Source organism: Falco rusticolus, chromosome 3 (genome assembly GCF_015220075.1).
Source record: "Falco rusticolus isolate bFalRus1 chromosome 3, bFalRus1.pri, whole genome shotgun sequence".
Taxonomy (NCBI): domain Eukaryota; kingdom Metazoa; phylum Chordata; class Aves; order Falconiformes; family Falconidae; genus Falco; species Falco rusticolus.
The window spans coordinates 102,167,849-102,192,810 of record NC_051189.1 but is presented as its reverse complement, the minus strand read 5'-3'; the positions used below and the strand labels follow the sequence as shown (position 1 = coordinate 102,192,810).

The 24,962-nt window shown below is 40.7% G+C and overlaps 1 protein-coding gene across 1 annotated transcript in view; it reads right to left on the bottom strand.

The window, feature by feature from the left end:
- CTDP1 (CTD phosphatase subunit 1) overlaps positions 1-24,962 on the bottom strand; it is a 111,474-nt gene that overhangs the window by 31,106 nt on the left and 55,406 nt on the right. Inside the window, exon 12 of the mRNA XM_037379542.1 lies at positions 2,972-3,162. Coding sequence (XP_037235439.1) covers positions 2,972-3,162 — 191 coding nt within the window. The remainder of the gene's footprint in view (positions 1-2,971; positions 3,163-24,962) is intronic.

Here is a 24,962-nt window from a genome sequence, read left to right as displayed (position 1 = left end):
GAGCTCTAAATAGCAGTACTTTTATTTAAAAAAAATTAAAGAAGCATCTCTATTTACACAAAGATCAAGCCTATTTAAAAATAAAAACTTGTCTACCTCCCTTAGATTTTCTGAAGAAAGGTAAGCCACAAATGCATTTTATTGTTATGCAAGTCATAATCGCAGCGGGCTGATCAAATGTGAATAGTATAAACTATGTTTTTTTGATTTACTAATTTCTATTTCATCTTTTTTAGACAGTATGAAACTCACATTCATCGTTTGGTCCATGCCATACCCTTTTAACATAACATTCATGAGATAAAGGCAAGCATTTCATTAAGCTGCATGAGAAGCTAGGATTTTGAAACAACTGTAGGCTGTCAAATTGCAAGCTAATGGCATGGTACCTACCAAAAGTCATAAAAGTAAATGGATGTAGGAAAGATCATGCATTTCCCTGCCCCTAGCAGCCATCAGATTTCTCAAAGATTTTTTTTTTTCCTCTAGCCCTCAAAATATTAGAGGTAGCACCAATGACTGAAATGATCCAGGTGTTCCATAGATCTCAAGACTGAAGCCTGACATCAGGCAGAAGTGCTAGATTTCCGCCGTGTCAAGCGCTATGGTCCCCGCGCCAGTAACACTGGGAAGGTGTAACGGAGCAGTGGAGCATCGCTCAGCACAAACCCACAGGCTTTGCAGCCCTCAGCTCTGCTGGGCACAAGCTCAGCCAGAATACCAGAGTACAGGATCGTATCTGCACTGCCTTCCCCTCGTTCATCTTTTGCTTTCTGGAAACAGTAATCACTAAAATCTGGACATCAGGGTGATCCCAGCCAATTGAGAAATAATGATTTAAACAGCTGGTCCAGGGCAGTTTTACATAACAAACAGTCTGGACTGGCCTTTACAACACAAAAACTTTTCTTAACATGGCAAGAGATGATGATTTTCACAGTAACAAATAACTCATAGCTTCAGGCTAGATGACAGAGCAGAAATAATGGAAAGTTATTAAACACAATTTCAGCCCCATTATGCTCCCAACAGCCCAAAGACTCCAATTCTCAGAGCAGAAGCCTCAGGTGCTGTTGGGACGCATATGCTTGTGCAGCCCTTAGCTTTTAGCAGTGTGGCTCCAGAAACTGTAGCTAGTATCCATGTTGGGAGTGGACCAAGCTCCTGGAGATTGTAATCCTGCTGTTTAACAACTGCTCTTACATTACCCCTCTGGTACGGTATCTTTTTAGCGCACACAACACCGACTGACCACAAAACCAGCAATTTAACATTTCAGACTTCAAATGGAATTAGGATGATGGGCAGAGGCTCTTTTCCAGCAAGCAGAATTTCCTGCGCAGCAGCACTGGGTCAGCACCTGAACCAGCACTTCGCAAGCAGGTTTTCCAGCACTTCATTCAGGTTCAACCCTGGATGCAATTTAACAAACTGACAGGGAAACTCTTAAGAGGTAAAAAGGTCAAAACCAGAAAAGTTACTTAAGCAGCCACTCAAGACTTCATTCTAGCAGTGACACTACTACCTCTACATGGCTTCTGAATGCAGAAGTGGTGCCAAGCTCACTTATGAACTTACCCATATAGAGCAAAAGTTAATTACAAATGTACTTGCTCTACCTTTGTAAAGCATACAAGGGAAATAGTATTTAGCAATCACCCTAAGCAATATTCCCCCATCGGATTCTTTCTGACTTTTGCCTTTCAGAATTTGGTGCATTTGCTACACAACAAAACATCACAGCATCAGGGTGAATGAACAGCAACGAGCCGCCACCATGCCTTGCTGCTTCAAAGGGTATTCTAAAAATCATCACTGGCTTGCCTCTCCCAGTCCAAACTTTATTTGGGAGGGAATTTTTCTTCTAGCTATTAGTGAGAGATTAAATTCTCATACCTGTTAGACTGACATTTTTCTGAAGATGCTCACTGATTAGGAATACCCACAATGAAGTAAAAGGCCAGCACAAGCTTCCCGTGTGGCTCTTTCTCCAATAACCCCCAGCACACAGCAACACTGCTACCCCATCAGGACCTCCTCACAAATGTTTCTATAATCACATTCGGTGGTGGGTTTTGTATTTTCTCATAAATTCTTTGTGTGCTAGTAAAAAGCTCACAAAAGTTAAAATAACATAAAGAAGTTGCTTCGGTCCTACTACTTATATTATCCTCCATCAAGGAAAAACTGTTAGAGCTTAAATTTGTATGACTGAGAAGAGAGCCCAGTTATGAGAGCAAAACAAACTGCAATGCACATCTGAGTCCTGTTTGCACGTTTAGTACTTTGTGGTACAGGAGATGATCCCAGCAAATCTAAATTAAAATGGCTATAATCTTACATCATTCTCCACATATTGTTGGGCTTAAAAACTGTTAAGGGGCTACAGACTGAGAACATTCCTTAGCATTTTTAAAATTAGCATTTATTTTATGAAGTTCTAGATTACTAGCAAATTGGTTGATAGTCATCATTTAACAGCTGATGCTTGGACACTGAAATAAATTTTGCAGAAGAGACTAGCAAGTTTAAATTTCTGCCTAAGTAGAAAACATTCTCAACAACTTCATTTTTATGCATATCCCATGTAAAAGGATCTCAAAAATCCCGGATGAGAAAACAGCTTTCCAAAGCCATGCTTTATTTTACTTCAAGGAACACTGCAGAGTACCTGGTCCTACACCTGACTTGGGATCAAGCCTACTTTAAAATAAGCACAGTCCAGTGGTCTTCATTTTTTCCAAAGGAGGCGATACCCTGGCTCCCAACAGACATTCTCTATGACCATTTCCTTACATCAATCCCAAAACATTGTGGAGGAAAGCACAACAGTTTCACAGGGTTACAAAAACATTACCTGCATGCAGAGGCTTACAATGATAGAAAGACTGAGTTGCCAAAAAGCATGCTGAATAGCACAAGCACAACGAAACATCACTAACGCTTCTTTTTATATTTGAAAAACTCATACCTGGGTACACTGCCTGTTAAGCTTCTTTCACTTGATGATGATGATGATGACGATGATGATGATCCAGGTCTCTGATCTGCTTTCATTCCTAGAGTCTCTGTTGCACTAATCTGAGGTTTTTCACCTTCTTCTTCTGACTTTTTTTTTTCACTATCACTCTCATCACTGCCTTCTCCTAAGATGTCATCCACCTGCCAAAGAGTGGAAAGTCAGTGTATCCTCTAACAGACTCTTCTGCATTATCAATCTTTCATAATTATTGGATTGCACTTCAGTAACTGTTAAGAATATACTTCAACTTTCCTTGACCTCCCCCTTGAAAATTCAAATTAAACCCCAATGTCTTAAATGTAGTTTCTGTAACAGCTCTAGCAACATTCTATCCAACTTAAATATATTCAGTCTACATTCAACTTCAGGTATACATATGACTCACATAAGTGATACAGTCACATCTGAGGGTGTTTGCACTTCATTCTAACAGCATGAACAGCTGTAAACAAGAAACTGCATTATGAAAAAAGTGTTGTTTTATGAAATTAAAGGCATAGATGTTTTATGGTATTGTAACATATAGTAAAAAAACCTCTATACAATACGTATTTTACATTTACACTATTATACAGAATGTTCCTTGATAGATATATAACTCTAAAGAAGTATATTCCCAAATAATACAGTATGAATGGAATGGAACATACAGAACCACATTCTAACCACATTGCCTGCTTATGCTAATCGATGAAGACAAAGCTATCAAAGTGTTTCCACATTTCGTTAAATAATTGTTTGGCTTTTGCATCTGAAAAGTTAGCATGGGATTTGATACTCCTCTAAGAACATGCTAATTTGCTTGGACAAGTCTGGAACTGCTGAAATCATCATTAAAAGCAAATCATACTCATGAGCTACTCCGCTAAGCTTCAAAAGATTATGTTCTCTTTGAAGTGGCATTCAACCTTCAGAAAGAGATAAACACCAGGAAACCACACAGTCCCTGTATTTCTGTGAATGGCAAAGGACATGGAAAGAAGCCACATGAGTATTTCTCTACTGATGTTTAAGAATTTTTCCTAAAAGCAGCTTATCTTAGCACAAGTTAAAATACACCTCACAACTACCCTCTGTTCCCACTGATGCCACACCTGCTTTATCAAGAAGAAAAACTCTGTATATGAACATGGACCAAAAGATTTTACACTGCCTATCCACCGCTTTTACACCGATAATCCCAAAAGCTAAGAGAGAGCTGTAAGAAATCAGGTCTATCTGGCCCTTCATACATGCACCTCTAATTTCTTTGTTTACCTTTAGATGTATGGAGGGAAAGTCAAAGCTGCCCTGTGTTTATCAAACTAAATGTCAAAGACCTACACCTTGCCAGTACTCTGCTGGAAATACGGTAGAAGTAAATGAAATACCTTTTTCAAATAAGGGAAACTCAAGTGAGAGCTTGCAAGCAAGGAGTGAGCAGAAATAGCAAATATGGAAGTTTGATAACAGTCAAAGATCTATTCAATTTCTTTTTCTGATGCTGTAACAGAAAGGAAAGGTGTGTGACCCATGATGATGAAGGTGCTCCACTGGGCAGCTTCACCCAGCACACAGGTGACTCCCATCACACCCCGGGTGACTTCAGGAGGATGGAAGATGTGGCATTTGTCTTCACTCCTCTGCTAAACAGATGGATTTGGGGCATTTCTTATCCTTCCAGAGGCCTCACTTGGCTGTTGCTGTTTGAGGGCGGCAGCAGCAAATAATTTTTCTTCCTGATCTTGTGCTATTTTCTACCGATGACTCTGCCAATGTATATTGTTGCACAAGAGAAATGATGTAGAAATAATAATAATAATGATAATAATAAAAAGGTAAGTAGTACCTTCAAAACATCCTAAAATAATAGTTTTGAGGAGACTTGCAGACCTTAAGAGAAAGCAAGGACATTTTGTTACAAAGTTGACTTGTAAAAAACTATGTCTTTGAATACGTAACTGTACCAGAGTTCTACAACTCAAGCTTTAAAACTGGATTTAAAAATCCTGGCTATGCTATCCTTGGATGGAATGACTTCTATACAAAATGAGAAGTAACTTGCAAGTTTCTTAGATCTGCAGTCCAAGCTGCTTGCCCACTGGCCCTTGTCTTGGTACATTTTTACTACCTGAACCGCTGCCGCCTGGCGCCCAGCTCCTTCACTGCTGAAGCTGTAAAGAAACCGTAAGAAAAAAGGAACCATGTACCAGCTCAGTGCATCTAAACACAGGTAAGTTTCAGGTGGAACTGTAGGAATTGCTGTGTCAAATCAGATTATGTCAGTCCAAAGAATACTTTTCCCGTCACCATAAATTGTCCTATTCACGGAAGATAAGAATCATGAAATCCAGTCCAGGGTCAGGGAGTCTGAAGGGACTGACAGAGCCAAGCCAACAGTGAACCTGGGGAAAGCATGGCAAGTACGCAGTGGGGGGATTTTTTGGTGTGTACAGAACACAGAGAAGGTCTCAAGTGTTTAAAGTATTATGCTTTGGGATGGGATGGCAGGAACACCACGCCTGTATACTTTGCCAGAAGATACTCACTGTAGCCATGATGGCCAGCAACTGATAGTCAAATGGCAGCACAAATCCACAGCTCTGATTACTTCTTTCTAGCAAGTCTTATATTTAAAATTGCATTCCTCCATTGCAAAAGCAGTACTTTTCCAGAAAGTCAAGTTTAAAACTATGTTCTCACTACAAAATATGTTAAAATTTTCCAAGGACCAAGCCAGACTGATGTTCAGTGTTACAAACATCTCTCACAAACTTATCTTCTAAAAAATCTGCTTTGTCTGAATAATTTTGACAAGACTAGCAGTCTAGTTATTGCCATGTCTTTTTCTTACATTCTGCACAAAGATGACATTCTTTTGAAGTCTGGAATGCCATTTAATATTATAATTACTAAGGTAGTTGTACACATACATGCCCCATTTTGGTGGAAGGGCATTTAAAATGCACGTATAAATCACAGAAATATGGCAAATTTTGAAAATCATTGCATATGAAAACAAATAACGTGAGATGGTTCTTAGAAAACACTTTTAACTAGAAAGGCACCCAAAATACAGATTCCTGCCTAACTATGGGCTAAATTGCAAGTTGTGCTGAAAAATACAAAGATTACCATCTTCATCTTCCAGAATTCTCCAAAGAAATGAAAACAAACTGTGTTTTCATCGAGGCAGCAAGATTTAAGCCCTTCGCTTGAACAAATCCATAGGTAAAAAAAGGACATGAACATTTAAGAAGCAACTATCTATCCAGACACATCACTAACTTTAAATATATAAAAAAGCTTAAAGAACAGAGGAAACTTTCAATCTTGGACAAAATTTGGACCAAGACAGATGTACCAATCACAACTTTTGCTCATAACATTAGATTTTATAGGATTAATACAAATGGAAAATATAACACTTCAGAAGAAAATGCCAGCTAATACCAAATCTTACTGGTAAGATACAGTGAGGGGATGTTTACTGCTTAAACACTACCATAGCATCTATCTTTAAAGGCTTTTATAACACAGCAAGAATGATTAACATTGAAAAAGAAAAATGATTCATCCCTTGAAGACGACAAATTGTTCCATTTAGCAGAAGAATGAAAAGCCTGACAATTCTTTTAAACACCTGATTTTAAAAGCTAGATAAAGTTCTCAGCTGACAAAGCTGTTTTATTTCTCATTTAGGAGAAGCACAGCATGCACTTATGCAGACAAAGTATAAAGACCAAAGAGCAACGAGATTTGCAGTCTCATATTCTCTCATGAGCTGTAAAGTACCTAAAGCTTTGTTAAAAAGAAAGCAAAAACTTTCTGTAGTATTAACAAACCAGGTCAGCTGGAAAATGTTCTTAATCCAGAAGTTGAGTTTACACATTCAAAATTAATCAAGACTCTGAGAAAACACCAAAAAAAGAAACTGTCATGAGCAACCTCAATTTGTTAGATAACTTAGAGGCAATGTTTCGGGACAGCGTTCTGGACATGACAGTGACCTATTGCGATGCTTTACATTTTCTGGAAGAAGAAATCACATATGCAGTAATGAAAACTACATATGAAAAAAAAAGAGCTGTGAATAAGCATTTAATTCTTGTTTTTAAACTAGAAAGTATTTAATAATTCAAGTTTTACTAGAACTGGGGAAACAAACTACCTTAGCAACTGAACACCATATGTAACTACCTAAATGATGTCTCATAAAAGCGGTATAATGCTCTGAATCAAGTCCTCACTGGAATTACGGAACATTCTACAAAAAAAAAAGTCTGGTGGACAGCTGTTCTTTTTGTGCTCCAGTTTTGCATGGAATATGTACACATTCCCCCTACCTCCCCCACCCCAGTCCTTCCCAAAAGACCAATTCTAATTTTGCTCCAACTGATTGTGTAAGTTAAGGGAAAAACACAAAACCCCCAATTATTTCTAAGAGTTCTTTAGTTTTATTTCTACTGCCACAAAAATGACCGTTCTTTGTTAGCAATTGGAACAACCGAACCGGTACTGACAGCCAGCACAGCTGAGCCTGCAAGCACACACCTGAGACTGCTCTGAATACACCGCACCTTAGGCAGAACTTGCAGATACTTCGGTCATCTGTCATCCCAACATGCCACAAGGTTTCAGCACGTACCTTATATTCCGCCCCGGTAAATAAATTCAAAAAAAGTAACTTGAAAATGAAGATAAGATGTCCAAGCACACCAGTAACTGTAGGTATCTCCATGTAAAACACGGTATTAACTCAACATACCCTTCACTTTAAAACGCTGCCATCTTTGGCGCCAGGGACCATGATGCCCTCCCAGTAGTTACTAAGCATAAAAGCTAGCTGACCACCATCTCCATCTCCTTAGTGGCTAAACTGATGCTCTGCAAACAAATACCAGACTAAAGAAGGCCAACAGATGTTTCACACGTCAGTTCAAATGTCACGGCATTTCTTCCAGTGTTCTTTCACTTATCCAAGTCTGACTCTTGGTGTTTCTGGCCAGGATGATATACCTACACCATAAATACCATCAACACCAGTTTGCTTTAGTACATATCTCAAACCGTATGTGTACAATTACTTGAAATGTAATAGGCCAGTAGTCTTGAAAAAAAAAATCAATCATGAAATGCACACCACGCCTTTTTTGAATATATTTCAATGCATTGCTGACATCCTGAAATCCCAGTGTGCTCAAAACTGTTCCTAAGAACCAAAAGAGCGCAGTGCTTGACAGCTTGTTCAGCTTGACATTTTCTCTTTTTACCAAGACAGATTTTAAGACTGATCTCCTACACTTGCATGACTTATACGAAGATTTATTATTTGTTATTAAAAAAGAAAAGTAAAAAGCTAGGTTTTACAGGTTACTTCTAAACTACAGGACACAAACTACTCAAGGGACCACAACTGTAAATATATTGCATGTATAACAGAAGTTACCAAGTAAATGTGCATAAACGGGCACAGAACTTAAAGTATCTTAAGCCGTATTTGCATCAGAAAGCTGTCCCTGAAACAGGGGCACCTTCCAAATGCTGCTGACATCCCAACTGCTTTGCAGCCCACTAGCAGTACTGCCAAAATAGGCTTTTCCATGCCACTCGTTTCTCCAGCAGAACTGGTTGCCACGCTGCTTCTGGAATATGGAAAGTTTCCCCAGAGGAGAGAGAGACCTTGCTTTTACAAAGTCCCACAGTTCTCCATTTGATCCAGTAATCTTTACCCCTGCCTCCACTCCCAACATTCCCTTCTGCTTTGTTCCAAACTATTGCTTTTGAGTAGATCAGTGGAGTTTTTACATATATTTTACATGAAATATTAAAGAAATCAGCAGACTATTTCAGGAACTTTAACACAGCAGTAAAATGAGAAGCCAAAAGAAAGAGTAGAAGGGAAAAGTGACATGACATCAAAAACGATGAATTAAAAAGCACTTCTGAGCCTGTGGAATCAACAGCGAACGATGGTATTAGATTGCAAATCATATCAGAGTGGTGGCACCATCTTCCTGGAGTTGTGTACTGAACTCTCCAACCTTCCAGCACAGAGGCATGAGAACAAAACTGTTCCGTCAGTGGCAAAATAAGTGGAAATAACGCTGTGGAATGTTTATTAACTCCACATTCTGAAGCAGTTAGTCAGAGTGAATACAGTGGCAGTAACTGGCGAAGGTGCAGCTGCCTATCCAGCTTCCAAACGCCAGCCAGGAGTGCTCTGCCACCGCGCTAACGAGACCACGGCAATGTGGGTCACCCAGAATATTTCACTGGCGGTGTATCGCAGTCAGAGAGGAGAAGAGTGAGAGTTCTTTTAAGAAGTTATGTTCTTCAAAAGGTTCAAGCAAGGCTGCCTCGCTGCTGACACTGACGTGGCATATAATTGCCTGACAAATTGTTGTTCTAGCACATTCCCAAATGCTTGTCCTCTCTTTTCTCAAGCTCCTCAGATCATACACCAGGTATCTGGTAAAGCAAGGAGAGGTTTGTCAGGAGTGTGGCAGGCGAAATGAGATTTGTGCAACTGACTTGGAAAGTTTAACTCCTTGACACACCAAAAAAAGTAGTTTTGTAAAGAAGAGTGAGAGGCTGTGAGGGGACTGATAAAGCACCTTCCTGAGCACAAGGCAGAACGACAAGCACAGGGACATTTCACTTTTGCAGGCAGCTGTCTTTAATGTCAGATCCTGCTTGATTCTGTGCTAAACAGTATAATACAGATTTTACCCATACATAAAATTTAAGCAAGATCAGGTGTTTTTGAAGTAACTTTCTATGTCAAGAGTAAAACTGCTACAATGGCTGCTTATTTGATGTGTCTTCAACCAAATACAGCATTAATCTAGCTTTTACACATATTTTTAAAGGCAACTGATTTGTATTACATTGTATCCTTGAAAAAAGGGGCTGAGTTCAGCAATATACCTATAAAATCTTTTTAATTACTAGTGAAGTCAAATAGCAAAAAAGAAGCAGTATCAACACCAAAGTTTAAAGAAAACATAAGTTGTACTTTTAAGATAGAGTTCCACAGGTTTTTTTTCAGTGGAAAAGCAAACAAATCTTTTCTAGGAAGAGAAAAAAGTACCTGAAATCAAGTGAATTTATCTCAGTGATTACAGACAATGACAGTTATTTACACTATGAAAAAATTCGAAGTTGAATTTGTTTGTAATGGTTAAAAAATAGTTTCATGACAAGCTTTCAGAACATCCCATTAATTTAAAACTAAGGGAACTTACTTGTCTTCATAGTTTTTACTTTCTACATTTGATTATTCTTTGTTCTTATATTCATAAACACACTTGTTTGTTTCTCTCTACCTTTCAGTAAGAATACATATGCTCCAACCCCACCCCACCCCCCAAAAAAAAAAAATTTAAAAAATCAGTAGTTTCTTCATTAGCAATTAAGGAATCATTAAAGAATTCTACTTATTTTTTGCAATACCAGAGTATTAAGGAAATAATCAAAGACACTACTGCTTTGTTCCTCAGCAGCAGAAGTTCCAGAATAAGAGATCTTAATTCTCAAAATGTATTATTTAAATTACACTTCACTTTTCTAAATACCTTATGGCATATTTTTGAGTGGGAGGGGAAACAAACTTTTTGCCTTTTTCCTGTGCGAAGGGGCATTACCCATGGATAAGTTTTTTTTTAGTTTAGGCAGCAAGCAGATTTGTGAACTATATCAGAAGTTTGGAATGAGTGCAAACCCAAACCTGTAACCTGTGCTTCCTGGCACCTGTGGTCTGGAATTCTGCTCACCCACCGATACCGCATTGCGCTCAGACATACCAGCAGCCTCTGGCGAAGACCTACCAGTTCTAGGATGAAAAGCAATTGCGTGAAAAGAAAAAGCTTTAAGCCTTGGCTCTGACCACAGCTGCTATGCTCACATTTGAAAAACAGCAATTAAAAATACCATGTGAAAATGACTTATGTGAGCTCCCAGTGACCATCCCTGGGGGCTGCGCTGGGAGCCTGCCGGGGAGCCAAGAGGCCACGCAGCCCCTGCACTGGCTGCTCAGCACCCACGGTGCAGCCAGTGCCTGCGCCTGCACACCTTTGGGTGGCAACCCCCAGTGGGCTCCCCAAAGGCAGGTACTGCAGGGAAGCAGGCCAAATCGACCAAACGGGTTGCCTGTAATAATTGGACCGCTTAACTTTCACAAATGAAACTGTAACTGTGGCTGCAACTGCACAGTTCACTACATCTGGGTTTTACTACTGCCACTAGTGCTTAGAAATGAAATGAAGTGTCACTTAGATATTACATACCAATACTGTTATTAAAATGCAACACTAACAACAATCTTATATCCTTGCTTATGATTGAGACTACTAATGCTTCAAAGAAGGCCATTTAGAAAGTCTAAATATCTTTGAATTTCCTGCCTGGAAAGCAATGCCTAGGTCTGAGTAGAAACAAACATTCCGGAGACCGTTGGGACTAATAATTGAAACTGTTAAAAGAAACACGAGGTCAAGTATTTCCTTGGTAATTAGGGTGCCTGAGGCATCAACATAAGGATTCTAGGCAGTCCCTCTAAAACATTAACATTATTATTAGTATAACAAAAATTACTTTCTTCAATTAAATTATTGAAGAAAAATAAATTTCTTCATGATGTTGGAAAGAGAAAAAAGGTCTATTCCCAACTACCAACTTCTGAAACATAAAATAAATTCACAAAGAATAAAAGTTACTAGTTGCAAAATTCACATGGATGTTTTAATTTAAAGTCTCTAAAAAGAAAACATCTCAAGGGAGATAATATGATGATTTCTGCAAAGCCTTCCTGAGTCGGCAACCTCACTGCAGCCTAGAAGCTATGGTTTTATCCGATTATAAAGCCATCTATACCTCTAATCTTCCTTTCCTCTATTTTCAAAAGAAAACCTCTGCCAAAAGTTCGTTAAATAGTAATAGGCCTATAAATCTACATTGTAATGTTTTTTAAATGTGAAGTCTGGGAATAAAATCAGAATTAGCACAATAGCTATGCCCAGAATACAGCTGCTCACCTGCCCAGCAGCACAGAGTTGATGTGAATCGCTGAGCTCAGGCGGGATCCCAGCTCTGCCCTGCCTGTGTGTCAGGCTGCGCCGGGGGGGGTACCCGGAGCCTCCCAGGGGCTGCGAGGCTGCAGCCCTCCATCACTCTGCCCGCACCATTTCTGAAACAATGATACCTTAGTAGAAATAAGAGCTCTCTGGCTGCTAAATGCAATGATTCTGGCTGCTAAATGCAATGATTCCTCAATTTAGACTGCTGAAAACATCCATGCAAAGATTCCAGAGGAGGCTCCGATGACAAGTTAAAGGCCAGTGAGTAGCAGGACGATCTACAGCCACCCTTCAAAGGACGCGGGGTTTAGCCTGTTACTGCCACGACTTGTGGACAGTTCTGGCTCCAGGCAAGAAAAAACGCCAGCAGTACAAGGAGGTCTGGCGTGGGGTTCTTTGGAGGGAAGCGATCCTCACGGTGGTGGGGGGAAGGTGGCAGCGAGCAGCCTGTCCATGGGTATGTCCTCCCGCCCCACCACACCTCACAGCCTCCTCCTGTCCATGGGGTACGTCCTCCCGCCCCACCACACCTCACAGCCTCCTCCTGTCCATGGGGTACGTCCTCCCGCCCCACCACACCTCACAGCCTCCTCCTGTCCATGGGGTACGTCCTCCCGCCCCACCACACCTCACAGCCTCCTCCTGTCCATGGGGTACGTCCTCGCGCCCCACCATACCTCACAGCCTCCTCCTGTCCATGGGGTACGTCCTCGCGCCCCACCACACCTCACAGCCTCCTCCTGTCCATGGGGTACGTCCTCCCGCCCCACCACACCTCACAGCCTCCTCCTGTCCATGGGGTACGTCCTCGCGCCCCACCATACCTCACAGCCTCCTCCTGTCCATGGGGTACGTCCTCCCGCCCCACCACACCTCACAGCCTCCTCCTGTCCATGGGGTACGTCCTCGCGCCCCACCATACCTCACAGCCTCCTCCTGTCCATGGGGTACGTCCTCGCGCCCCACCACACCTCACAGCCTCCTCCTGTCCATGGGGTACGTCCTCGCGCCCCACCACACCTCACAGCCTCCTCCTGTCCATGGGGTACGTCCTCGCGCCCCACCATACCTCACAGCCTCCTCCTGTCCATGGGGTACGTCCTCCCGCCCCACCACACCTCACAGCCTCCTCCTGTCCATGGGGTACGTCCTCCCGCCCCACCACACCTCACAGCCTCCTCCTGTCCATGGGGTACGTCCTCCCGCCCCACCACACCTCACAGCCTCCTCCTGTCCATGGGGTACGTCCTCGCGCCCCACCACACCTCACAGCCTCCTCCTGTCCATGGGGTACGTCCTCCCGCCCCACCACACCTCACAGCCTCCTCCTGTCCATGGGGTACGTCCTCCCGCCCCACCACACCTCACAGCCTCCTCCTGTCCATGGGGTACGTCCTCGCGCCCCACCACACCTCACAGCCTCCTCCTGTCCATGGGGTACGTCCTCCCGCCCCACCACACCTCACAGCCTCCTCCTGTCCATGGGGTACGTCCTCGCGCCCCACCACACCTCACAGCCTCATGCGCGCCACGGGCACAGCGCATCTCACGTCACTTTACCCAGTCACTAACAGCCAAATACCGTGAGGCAAATGTGGATGCGGTGAGCACAGCCAGCGAGCGCCTCTCCTTCCCTCCTCGCGGGAGCACCTCAGGGAGCATGCTAGGACGGCAGTGGAACCCTCACCGGCTTGGCTGCTCTGATGTCCCCTGCAGCACTTGTATAGCTCACCTGCTAAGACCTTACATAGAAGAATTTTGGGTCTGCATTTCTGCACTTCTTGGTGCCTTTTCCCAATATTTCCAAGTCCATTATTAAGTTTGCCTGACGTGAGCTAACAATATTAATTCCTTCTAACTTCCATAGCCATAAGCAGCTACGGGCTGCAGCATGAGGCCATTTCATACCAGACAGAAAAGAATCTATTCAGTCTGACATCAGGAAAGTTTTCTCCAAATATGGAAAGTCTAATAATTTTTAACATACCCTTGATCTTTATTTTTTCCTCTTTACAGGCAAACTCCTCCCCCCCGCCCCCCCAGCCCCCCCCCCCCCCCCCCCAATAAATTTAATAACTTTTTATGTGTATTCTTACCAACCTGAATGTTTTGGAACAATTACCTGAGGAGCCAGACATTACCACCCATGCCTCCAAAAAAGCTAGCGATTTTTTAATAGGCTTTAAGAGGCAGCATTATGAAATCATGCATGTGAACAACTGAACTTTCCTACAACACACAAAGTCTGCATTAAGAGATTTGGGCTGAATGTAAGTCACTTTGAAACAAAACATTTCCTTCTACAAAGACGTCACTGGAAGGATAAACTGTCTGAAGTAGGTTAAGTTGTCCTGCAGTACACGAAGTTTAAGGGAGGATGTGTGATATAACTCAGTCCCATTTCTTCCAAGTAACCTCAGAAGAACTTGCCTTTCACATCCTGTTTAATCTATTTTCTTTCTTTGGCATTACAGCATTTTATCCTTTGGCATTTCGCCTTGATTTTGAGTCACACAATGCAACACCCCTTTGTCTCAAGCACGTCAGATTTTACTGTTCTTTCACAATTACCATTGGCTCCTCCAAGCAGGTGGTGAATCAGTAAAATTAGAAGTGTAACAAAAAAAGTCTTGTTCATTATTAAAAAAAAAGTAAAAGAATTTTCTCCTGTATTTAAATCTCCGTACACTGAAAACTGTCTTTGTACTATCCTGTTTCTGATAAAGCCATGCTTCAGGTTAGAATATCAAGTCTGGCAGTGCTATTGTATTTACTTCAACAGATTAGAAAAAAGGTGCTGTGAAGAGTTTAAGGAGTATTACCAAACCTTAGAAAAAAGCTTTTATGAGATTTATTTACATATAACTCATTTACAGGTTGACTGTTGTGTCTTGGATCACTAAATTTAAATTAAAATGTGTTCTGCTGGAACAGTTGGTGAAATCAAAGCTGGTCAGATAAAAGGCTGTACATTTACATACTCAGTCACGAACTGCACATTCAGTACTGGTTTCCCTACTGAAAATCGTAGGATTTGACTAGCTAATATGATCGACACTTGCAGGGTTGAAGGAAATAGAAGCCAACTGAGTATTCAGCATTTCCATTAAGCAGAATATTAATCTTGCTTTTTCTATTTCACTTATCTGTTTAAAAAAAACCCAAAAAACAAAAAACCAAAAACCAACCAAAAAACCACACCCAAAACCCACACCACCTTACAGGACATCTGAGAATTTGTTAGTCTGTAAACCCCTAGAATCACAGAAAAATTTAAGTTGGAAGGGACTTCTGAAGGTCACCTGGTCCAGCCCCCTGCTTCAAGACAGTCCAGTTGTATCAGGGGGCTCAGGGCTTTGTCCAGGGGAGTTCTGAATATCTCCAGACATGGAGATCCACAACCACTCCAGGAAATCTGTTCCAAAGCCTGATCACCCCTCAAGACGAAAATATTTTTCCTTATACACGATCAAAGTAACCTATGTTGAAATTTGTGTCTGCTATCTCCTGCCCCACCACTGTGTGCCTTTGACAAGGGTCCACCCTGTCTTCTCTAAACTTATGCAGCTCTTGGCAGCTACTGTACTCAGGTCACCATGATTAAGCGAGTTATCATGTGTTTGTAAGGGCACATATTTTTTAAGGAAAACCACTAGTTTGGATCTTGGGGAGCTCCAAGCAGGACCTTGTTCTAATACTGCATGGCTTTTTCTGTTAGGACAGATAACCAAGCATTAAACTGAGTAAAACAATGGGGTTTGATCTCTCAAGAGCTGATAAGCTTAATGGCAATGGAAATAAAAATATCAAGACTACAAATTAAAAAAAAAAAAAAAGAGAGGAAACTAGCATGCTGAAGTTTGGCTTTATATTCACAAAATCAAAACTTCCGATTTGCTTTTTCTCAGACACCCAGGACAAGAACATTGAAATTACAGGACAAAAACTGAGCACCAAAAGGGAAGAGGAATTTAGTTAGATTTATCCAAAGCTTTTTTCCCTCTCTTGCATAATACTACCAAGCACCAAGCAGAAACACAAGTACACCTTCAACAAAAAGGTGGCAGGTTTAACTATGGGGTTTCCTGGTCTCACAGGAAAGCAGAAGGAAGGAGGAGGAAGAACCGCCGCTTCCAGCATCCTGCTGCTAGACTGGTCCGTGTGCAACAAAACTATCTCATTGCTCGATAAGTGCAAGTGACTTAGTGATTCAGTGACTGTAACAGCTTAACCACCTCCAACTACTTTTTGAACTGGGTCATTGCTTCACTACACCAGTTCCCTGTCCCACTTCATGTCTGTCTACACAAACACTCACACCATAACATTACACGACAGCAGGAACAGATCACTGGGAAGAGACTTTGGATAAGCATCTCTATTAAATGTGTAGCCACAACCCAAACAGTGGAAGCCTGCAACAGGAGACAGGCCGATGAGTTGGAGAAGTTGTGTCAAAAGCATTATCACATCCTCTTTCGTGGCCAATATAGAATTTCATTAATTGATGAACCAAATCATCCACTACTATTGTGGCTTACTGGCACTGTCAGCAGATTCTTACGGATAGTAAAATTATTGTCACTGGACAATCTTTCAAGTTTTTCCATACATGCAAATCTTAAAAAGGAAAGCCAGAGAGCCTGCAGTGGAACAGCAACTGGAGTTGCACGCTCAAGTGCGACACTTTACTAGTGTTCTTTTTTCATCTTAGGCAAACCTTCATCTTAAAGGAATGAGCCAGTGAGTGAATCCACAGATAATAGTTGTACTCAAATACCGTTACAGTCTTTTTATAGAGATAAGCACCATCTAAATATCCAGAGACTGGAAAACCTAGAGTCTGTTGATGCTATACAAACAGAATACAAATGTACACAAACTCACAGAGGGAAGGGAAAGGACTGAGGAGAAAATTCTTACACCAAGACCTTTGATGATCTTTAATCCACAGGAATTATCTTTCAGGTGTGCAAAATAAAGACAGACAAACATCAATGTACTCTTTTCCTAGGCAACAAAAAGGCCTGGTAAAGACTAGAAGTATCCATACCTGTTAAACAAAAAAGGTAACACAGGTGGATGCTTCAGCCTGCTGCAAACATTTATCAGTATAGCTCCCACCTTGTAAACCTTCATAGCAATAGGTTAAAGAGTTGAGCAACTTACAGCAGTACTGCTCACCCTTGTTTTAAAACAAGACAGTCCGTGATACTTTCGGTTCTCAAAGCCATCAGTTCTATTTTAAAGCAAGTGTATTTTGCCAATATGCAGCAAGAAGCAGCTTTGTTTTATAATTTTGCAAGTCTCTTCTAAGAGCTGCCAATCTAGCTATTAGCAGAGGCCCAGTTTTGCCAGATGAACCTGTAACTTTCTTCCTATTCCTAGAGATTTACAGAGACATGCACAGTCCAGTGATCGACATTTTTTTTGAACAAATTAATCTATTTTGCTAATGAAAGAACACTTGCAAAAGGTGTTTAAATACTATCACAAAATACCACTGATATATCAAGTCAGAAATCTTAACTATTGGAAGTGACAGATTCCAATTTGCGAGGGCACAGTGCCTAGGTCTTAAGTGATCTTTTCTGACACATTTTGCTGCCAAGGGGAGACGTCTGTAGCACAATGTTAATGAAGTACCGAGGGCAGCAGGGTATCAAGGGATTGTTGAATCAAGGGTTACTATGAAGGGATTGGAAGATTTCCAAGCTCCTAATTTCTTTTTTATATTATGTATGCTATTAAAAAAATAATAGAAATTTGGGTATAAAATCACTTAGCATAAAAAAAATATTTAGTTTACTTGTATCACTTCCAATCATTCCCTCAGAGCAAGTTTTCTTTGGACATAAGCTTCCTTTTACAATTTTTGATCATGAAAATATGTTCAAGTGCCCTCTTGACAGCATCTACTCTCATCAACTTCCATTTAAAAACATAAAACAAAAGTGAAAAAAATCCCTAGATGCTGATCACATCTGTTACAGTGTTTATTTTCACAAGTATTTTGTAGAGGATAGCATACTGATTGCCCAAATGTAGAAAGCAATGGGATTCCGAAATAACAAAGACGAGGATGAAGTGTAATCTGCTGTTAAAACTCACCGGCCCAGTTGATACCATGTTTCTAGACATGCAGCGGCAGCTTTCAACAGGTATGGGCAGCATCCCTCCATCAATCCAGCCTGTTGTCTGTCTGATTGGTTTTAAAAAGAGAATGGGACGATTCTCTCCATATACTCACTATTTTATCTGGCAACACCTGCTGAACTGGTGGAAGAGGTTTAAAATAATCCCCCCCCCCCCCCCTTTTTTTTAATATGAAAAGTGATGCAGGTTTTTGCAGCCTGCACTTCTAACCAGAAAATCTCGACTTTTAAGGAGGAAAAAATAAAGTAGCAGGACACTAATCTACCTAATCTCTTTCAAGTCACCCCCAAAGGCATTAATTAATGCTGTAGTTAACCTGCAAGCACACTTGGCACAGTATCCTTGAAAACCTCTGAGAAGCATTTAGGGCTTAGCCCATTTGGTTATTCCATTAAAATAATAATAAAAAAAAAAATCCAAGAGTGGGAGGGAGCTTGACTTGCACTAATTTCCAGTCACTTCAACCTGAATTACAGACTATTTAGAATACATTTAAGGCTCTAACGTGCATCAGCTCAGAGACAACCCCCAAACTTCTGAAATGCTGCAACCGAAAACGCTGTCGTGATCAGCCACTGAACGGTGTCAGGAAACACCGCCTTTGTGGAATAACGGTCACAGCCATGGACTTCACTCCAACAGATATGAGAACTCACCCTAAAAAGAAGAGTTTCTGGTATACACAATATGCACAAACTTTTTTTTTTTGGCATCTCATCTGTTTCCAAGCTTTCTCATAATGGTCCTTGTTACCAGATGTTTTAACGACAATTAGCACAATGCTAGGTTCTACCATCCCAAGGTTAACCGAAAGCATCTCTTTCACTTAGTGAGACTGAATAAATATTCATTGCTACATATGGGTTTCAGAGAAAAACAAGTTTTTTCCATTTCAAAGGTTGAACTCCTGAACTTGTTCAGCATTATAAAGCTGTTCAGAAGTCACAGTCTACTAAGTGAAACTGAAAATATTAAAGTGAGAACAAAAGACAGGCAAAAAACTGCTTTCATTTATCCGTTAAGTGCAGACTTTCTGCAGGCATCGCAGCTGCAAAGGAACCTAAAAACTACTCCTGTGTAGAGCAGCTGGGATAGAGTAGGGCTTGCTAGCTCAAAACTACTGCTATAGAAACATAGATACACTGTGTTCAGCATAGATTTATTCACGCATGCTGTGAACATGCTAGTAAACCCATCCTGATCCAAGCTAGCTATAAGCAGGGCCAGCCTGGACCTGCCATGACTTACTAGTTCTAACCTAGGCTTAGAGTTAGCATTTCCAGACATCAGCTGGCTTCATGAAGCATGGCTTTGTTGTTTCCCTCTTCAGTAAACCTGATTTGCTTGGTCTCATTGTCACAAGAGCCAAGAGACATTTATCAATGCACTCAAGCTAACAAAGTCACCTCAAATAATGAGCACTGGAGAAAACTATTTCTGAATTTGCTTTACTAGAAACTGAAAGATGACAGTGAAGCCAGGTTAACGTTTAAATGGTTTCTGCTGAACTGGGCAATGGGGCTGCAATCAGACTCTGTACAATCAAGCATGCAGCTTTTAAGCAAAGTAGTGAAGAAATACGAGCACTGTATTCTGCATAGCTCGCCCACACTCAATAGCCAGAATTAAGCACAAAATAAGGAAAAAAAAAAAGAAAAAAAAAGAAAAAGAACCAGTCCAAAATACAAGTGGTCAGCTTCTACAAGCAGGTCACTTTTAAGGTGATGAATACATTGTAGGTTCTGATATGATCTCTATGGTACACCAACTGTATCCAGTCCTCAATCCCTCTGTGATTAAGCAAGTTTGATGCTGGAGCACTACAATATCTGAGACAGGCAGCTGTCTGTGTTAATTTCAGAGAAAACAGTATCACTGTTTGCCATGAGAAGCAACTTGAGAATATTGTCTACAGCTGACTGTGACCTCGGCAAAGAGAAAGCACAAGCTCATATACAAAAACCATAACAATACAGAGCAACGCTGACATTCTCTTAAAGTCCAAAACTAATACCACTACTGTAGACATGAAAAAGTTACAGCAGCCGGCCATTCGGGTAATTACTCATTTTGTGACTGCATTGCAGCAGGAGATTTTTTTACATCAGTAGGGGGCTCCAGTTCTGCAGCTTTTCACCATCTCCGTGAAGTTACACGTGGAATTGAAACATTCCTTGTGATGCTGACAGCAGGTGGGACATGCCCAGCTGCAGAAGGATCACAGGGGCAGAGCTGAGTGGCTGTATTCACTGCGCTCTGCAGCTGGCACCTGACAACAGTGAGGACTACCAAAGCAAAAGGAAGAGCTTCTCTCAAAGATGTCTCACAAGTCAGCAACTGCAATTATGCATAATTTAAATTTCAAAATAAGTCACCCTATGATAACTGATCAAGAACAGCTGATTAAAGACTAATAGTACAAACAGTCATTCACTGCTGCATTTAGAAATAACCTGGCCTTTATGTCACCAAAATGGATTTGTATTTTTATAACCCCAGAAATCCAAACACAAATTAAGTCTGCTAGGTGACTAGCAATATGCAAGTGATTGTAAAGATCCTCCATAGCACTTAGCATATATTATGCTATACTTCACATCTATATTTGCTGTTATGTTGCAATCCAAGTATCAGGGTATTTTGATTTAAAAAAAAAAAACACCCACAAAAAAATAGTTATGAAGAAACAGTTCAGACAGACCAAGACTTGGCCAGACACTTTTAAATACCACTCAGGAAGAACATCAGCTCCAATTAAAATGTAAAAACCGTATTAGACTTGCGATGAGGCTCAATCAGACCATATATGCAGCTGCTCACAATTGTGTTAGGGATCATCTTGCAAATTGCTTAACACAGTTCAGACACCCATTTTTAACTGTGGCCAGTTAGTGTTGACAGCCTAGCTGCACTTGATTTAGCATATGGAGGTAGACATACACCTCCAAATGCGGTTATTGAACTCTATTTAAAGAGGTTTTGCCCCATTTTCAGTGAGCAAGCCAACAGTTGAAAAAGGCTTTCAGTTTATCAAGGCCAAGCAGAGAAGGCTACAGATATATAATGCACTATCGGTGTCAGTAGAAAAACCAAAGAGAATGTATGGAAAAGCCTTCTTCCCTACAGGTTAACCAACCTTCACTTTTTAACACCCTGTACATACATTCTAGAGGTGGGAGCTTTATAGACCTACTTTCCATTTCACATGGAATAGCATTAAGATAATGCATTTGCTATATAACCAGTCATACTTTAAAAGCCAAAGAAGTTCTTATCTGCAGAAGCAAACACATAGAGCTTAGATTTAATCTTATTTGCATAATAATTTTTACTCTATGCTTAGCAGAATGTCAACAACATGTAAAAAAAGTTACTTTTCTACAAACCCAAGTTTACTTACAATGAAACAATTTTGAGAACCTTTTTGGGAGAAGAACTGAATCAGCTGTTGATTGCATCAGAAAAGTATGAAGAATATGTAAGATGGCAGAAGCACCTTTACTGACAACTAAAATCAATTTTTGATGGACTGTCAATAGAAGAAACAGGGACATCCAGACAAAACGCAGGCAGGCACTCATTACTATAAACTTTTATTAAAAAGAGGTCAGCTCTGAAGTAAGCATGGTTGTTTTTTTAGTTGATGTCCATTTGGTGCAGCCCATTAGTAGTATCTATTGTAGCATAACCATTTGTACTTACGTCATGATTAAATTACCTGTTAAAATATCTGGGCATAACAAAAGTAAATCAGTCTCAATCATATGTTTTATTTTCTCCTAATAATCGCCTGACCAGCCAGGAATTTGACTGATCATGTTCACTTTGCACAAAATTTTATATAGTAATATCACCTTCCAATTAAAAACTTGCCATGAGCACCATCAAACTACTCCTTATATATATAGGTGATTTCCATTTTTTATCTACAAAATGCAGGTATTTATACAGTGTGCTGTCTGAATGCCAAAAGGTTCCAATATGTTACCCATATTCCCCCATGGCATATAAGTTTATAAAAATAAATCTAAAATGAAAATAAAATATCCAAGTACACCAGAAACTGTGCTTAAATAAAGCTTTCTAAGCAATCTGTGTAGAAAAACAGAAACGGTCCAAAACTGTTTGCCTACCTGAGATAATATCAAATTCGATAAAAATCCTTTTCCTATTAAGACAATCAGTTGTCTCCTTGTAAAATATGGTATTACATAAAAAAAGCCTCTTTCCAAACATTTGAAAAGGCTGCTGTGGCAAGCTTGGACCATGATGCCCTCTTAATAAACAAAACCCAGCAGATAACCAGCTCTATGCTATTAGTGCATAAACTAATGGTCTGCAGATAAGTATCGGGCTAAAATAAGGAAAATACATGTTTCATATGTTTGTAACGCATACCAATGTCACTAGCCTCACCTATACTGCATCTCTTTTAGTGTTTTTTTCAATTAGCTGCATAACAGTCAGTGTCAACGTTTCTGGTCAGGAAGATTTGCCTACAACTTAAACATGGCAAATATTGTTTTGTTTTTTCAATATGCTTATATCTTATGTAATCAAAAATAAATAGAAATGCATTGCTGCTACTTGGAATTGCATCTTTTTCAAGGAATTCTTCAAAGCAAAACAAGGGCAGAAGCAAACGACTGACATCCCACTTCCTTGAAGCGCTCACCTTTCCTCTCTCCACCCCACCATACTGATTTCTTAATTCTACGCTGCTGATTCTCACTGCCAAACTATTAAAAATAGTACTGGACAACTTAATCTTCTCTACTAATCAGATGAGACATGGGTGAAATGATTGCTTTAACATTATAACATTTTAATGTTCAATTACTTCTCTGTCACTTTAATAGTAGAGACGGGTGAGTGTCAAAATCTTAAACAGTGGAAAGCAGTAAAACTCTCCTTGGTTTACAACAGCTTTAAGCTATGTTGATTACAAAACAAAGTCATATTTCTCGGTGCATCAGGCAGCCGCCACAGCACAGCCATCGCTCCGTGACGGCACACCCGCAGCGGGACTCCTAGCACCACTCTGCTCCTCCACAGAAAATGAACCGCCGAGGGACAGCGAGCCAGCCACACGTCCAGCCCTGCTGGGTTAAGCTCTTGGCACTGACGATGAAAAGCTGAGGGGGCTGGCAAATTCAGTTTTTCTAGCTTCCACATTACCTGCCCTTCTGGGGCAGCAGCCCCCGGCCAGCCCGCCTGTGCATCCTCAGGGCTGCTGTGCCATGGGACCTTTTGGCAAATTGTTTTCATATAGCCCCTTACTGCCTTGTAAGTTTCTGGATGAAAAGTAGCATGTTTTCCTTTGCTACTTCTCCATATTATACTTTCACCAATAGTTATCTCAAAAAATAAAGTTTAGTTCAAGTGGAAGTGGCTGTAAAGCAGACCTCATTACTTGTCTGGATGATAATCACTGACAACAGCAAGTGCACACACAGGCTCCTCCTTTTAACTTCAAATAAGGGTACAATTTTTAAGACTGCTAGCCAAATTTAGCATCTGTACACTTCATGCCATGCTGTATATTAAGGTGTTACACAAGGTATTTTGTATGAGAAACACATTTGAGGAATTTCGGAGAACGGTTAATGTGCAATGCAGTGTCCAAGTGCATCCCAGGCAGCTATTATTTTGCACTACAGACCACATCCTCCGCATTAAGTTAGTAATTTTAAACTAACCAAGAGGCTAACCATTACTGAGATAATAGCTTTCACTAAATTGAAGGAGAAAAACACTGCCGCTTAATTCACGGCATGGTATAGCCACTAACTTAAATATAACAAACTTAAAATACAAAACAGAAATCAAGAGATAAATCTGCTTATATGAAAGAAAAATGCAGAGTGATAAAATGGCCTTATGTAAGAGCAGAATGCTGTAATTTCAGTCTTTATACATTGAACATAAATTCCAGCTTAGTTAAAAGGGAAAGAGTGTGCATAATATATACCAAATCAACAGAACCATTTTGAATGCAAGTAGTTCATTAGGTCATTCCCACTCAAGAAAAATCTCTGGACATAAATGCACTGGTGTGGAGCACATACCTCTGCAATGTGGTCACTCTGCAGCTGCTCAGCATGCATCCAGCCAGACGGCAGGAATTTTGCAGCCCCGCTAACCGAAGCAGAGATGGGAAAGCTGGAGGTCTGACTGGCACCAGATCTATTCCCTCTCTTACCCTCTCCCAAGTCCCAAACTAAGAGGAATTTAAACCAGGGAAATATTTTACCGTAGATGGCAGAGGTGATGACGTTTGACAAGATACAGACGCTGCTCTCAAACACTCCAAAAAACCCCACGGTAATAAACACAAAAGCACAAGCATCATATAACCAGTAGACTATGTGTGCACAGCTGTGCCAGGACATTAGTAATCCCAGGCCATCTTGGATGAGATAGCACTGCAAAACACTATTAAAAAAAAAAGTATCTTACTGCCTTACTGGCAGTTCCTTTTTGAACTTCCCATCAGTGAAGCCGGTACTGGGTATCTGCCCAAGACTGGTCCTACGAGCACTGACAGTGACAGACGTGAGTCCCTGCGGCTGCCTGTCTCCTGCTGTTACTGTTCGTTCCAGCCTATACATGACCAAGACAGCACAGCCCCTTCGGTGAAACCAGCAACATGAAGATTACAGCATACTAGATACAATCCGATATAAACAGCATTTTTATGGCGTAATCTTTTGCAGGTTATGTATCAG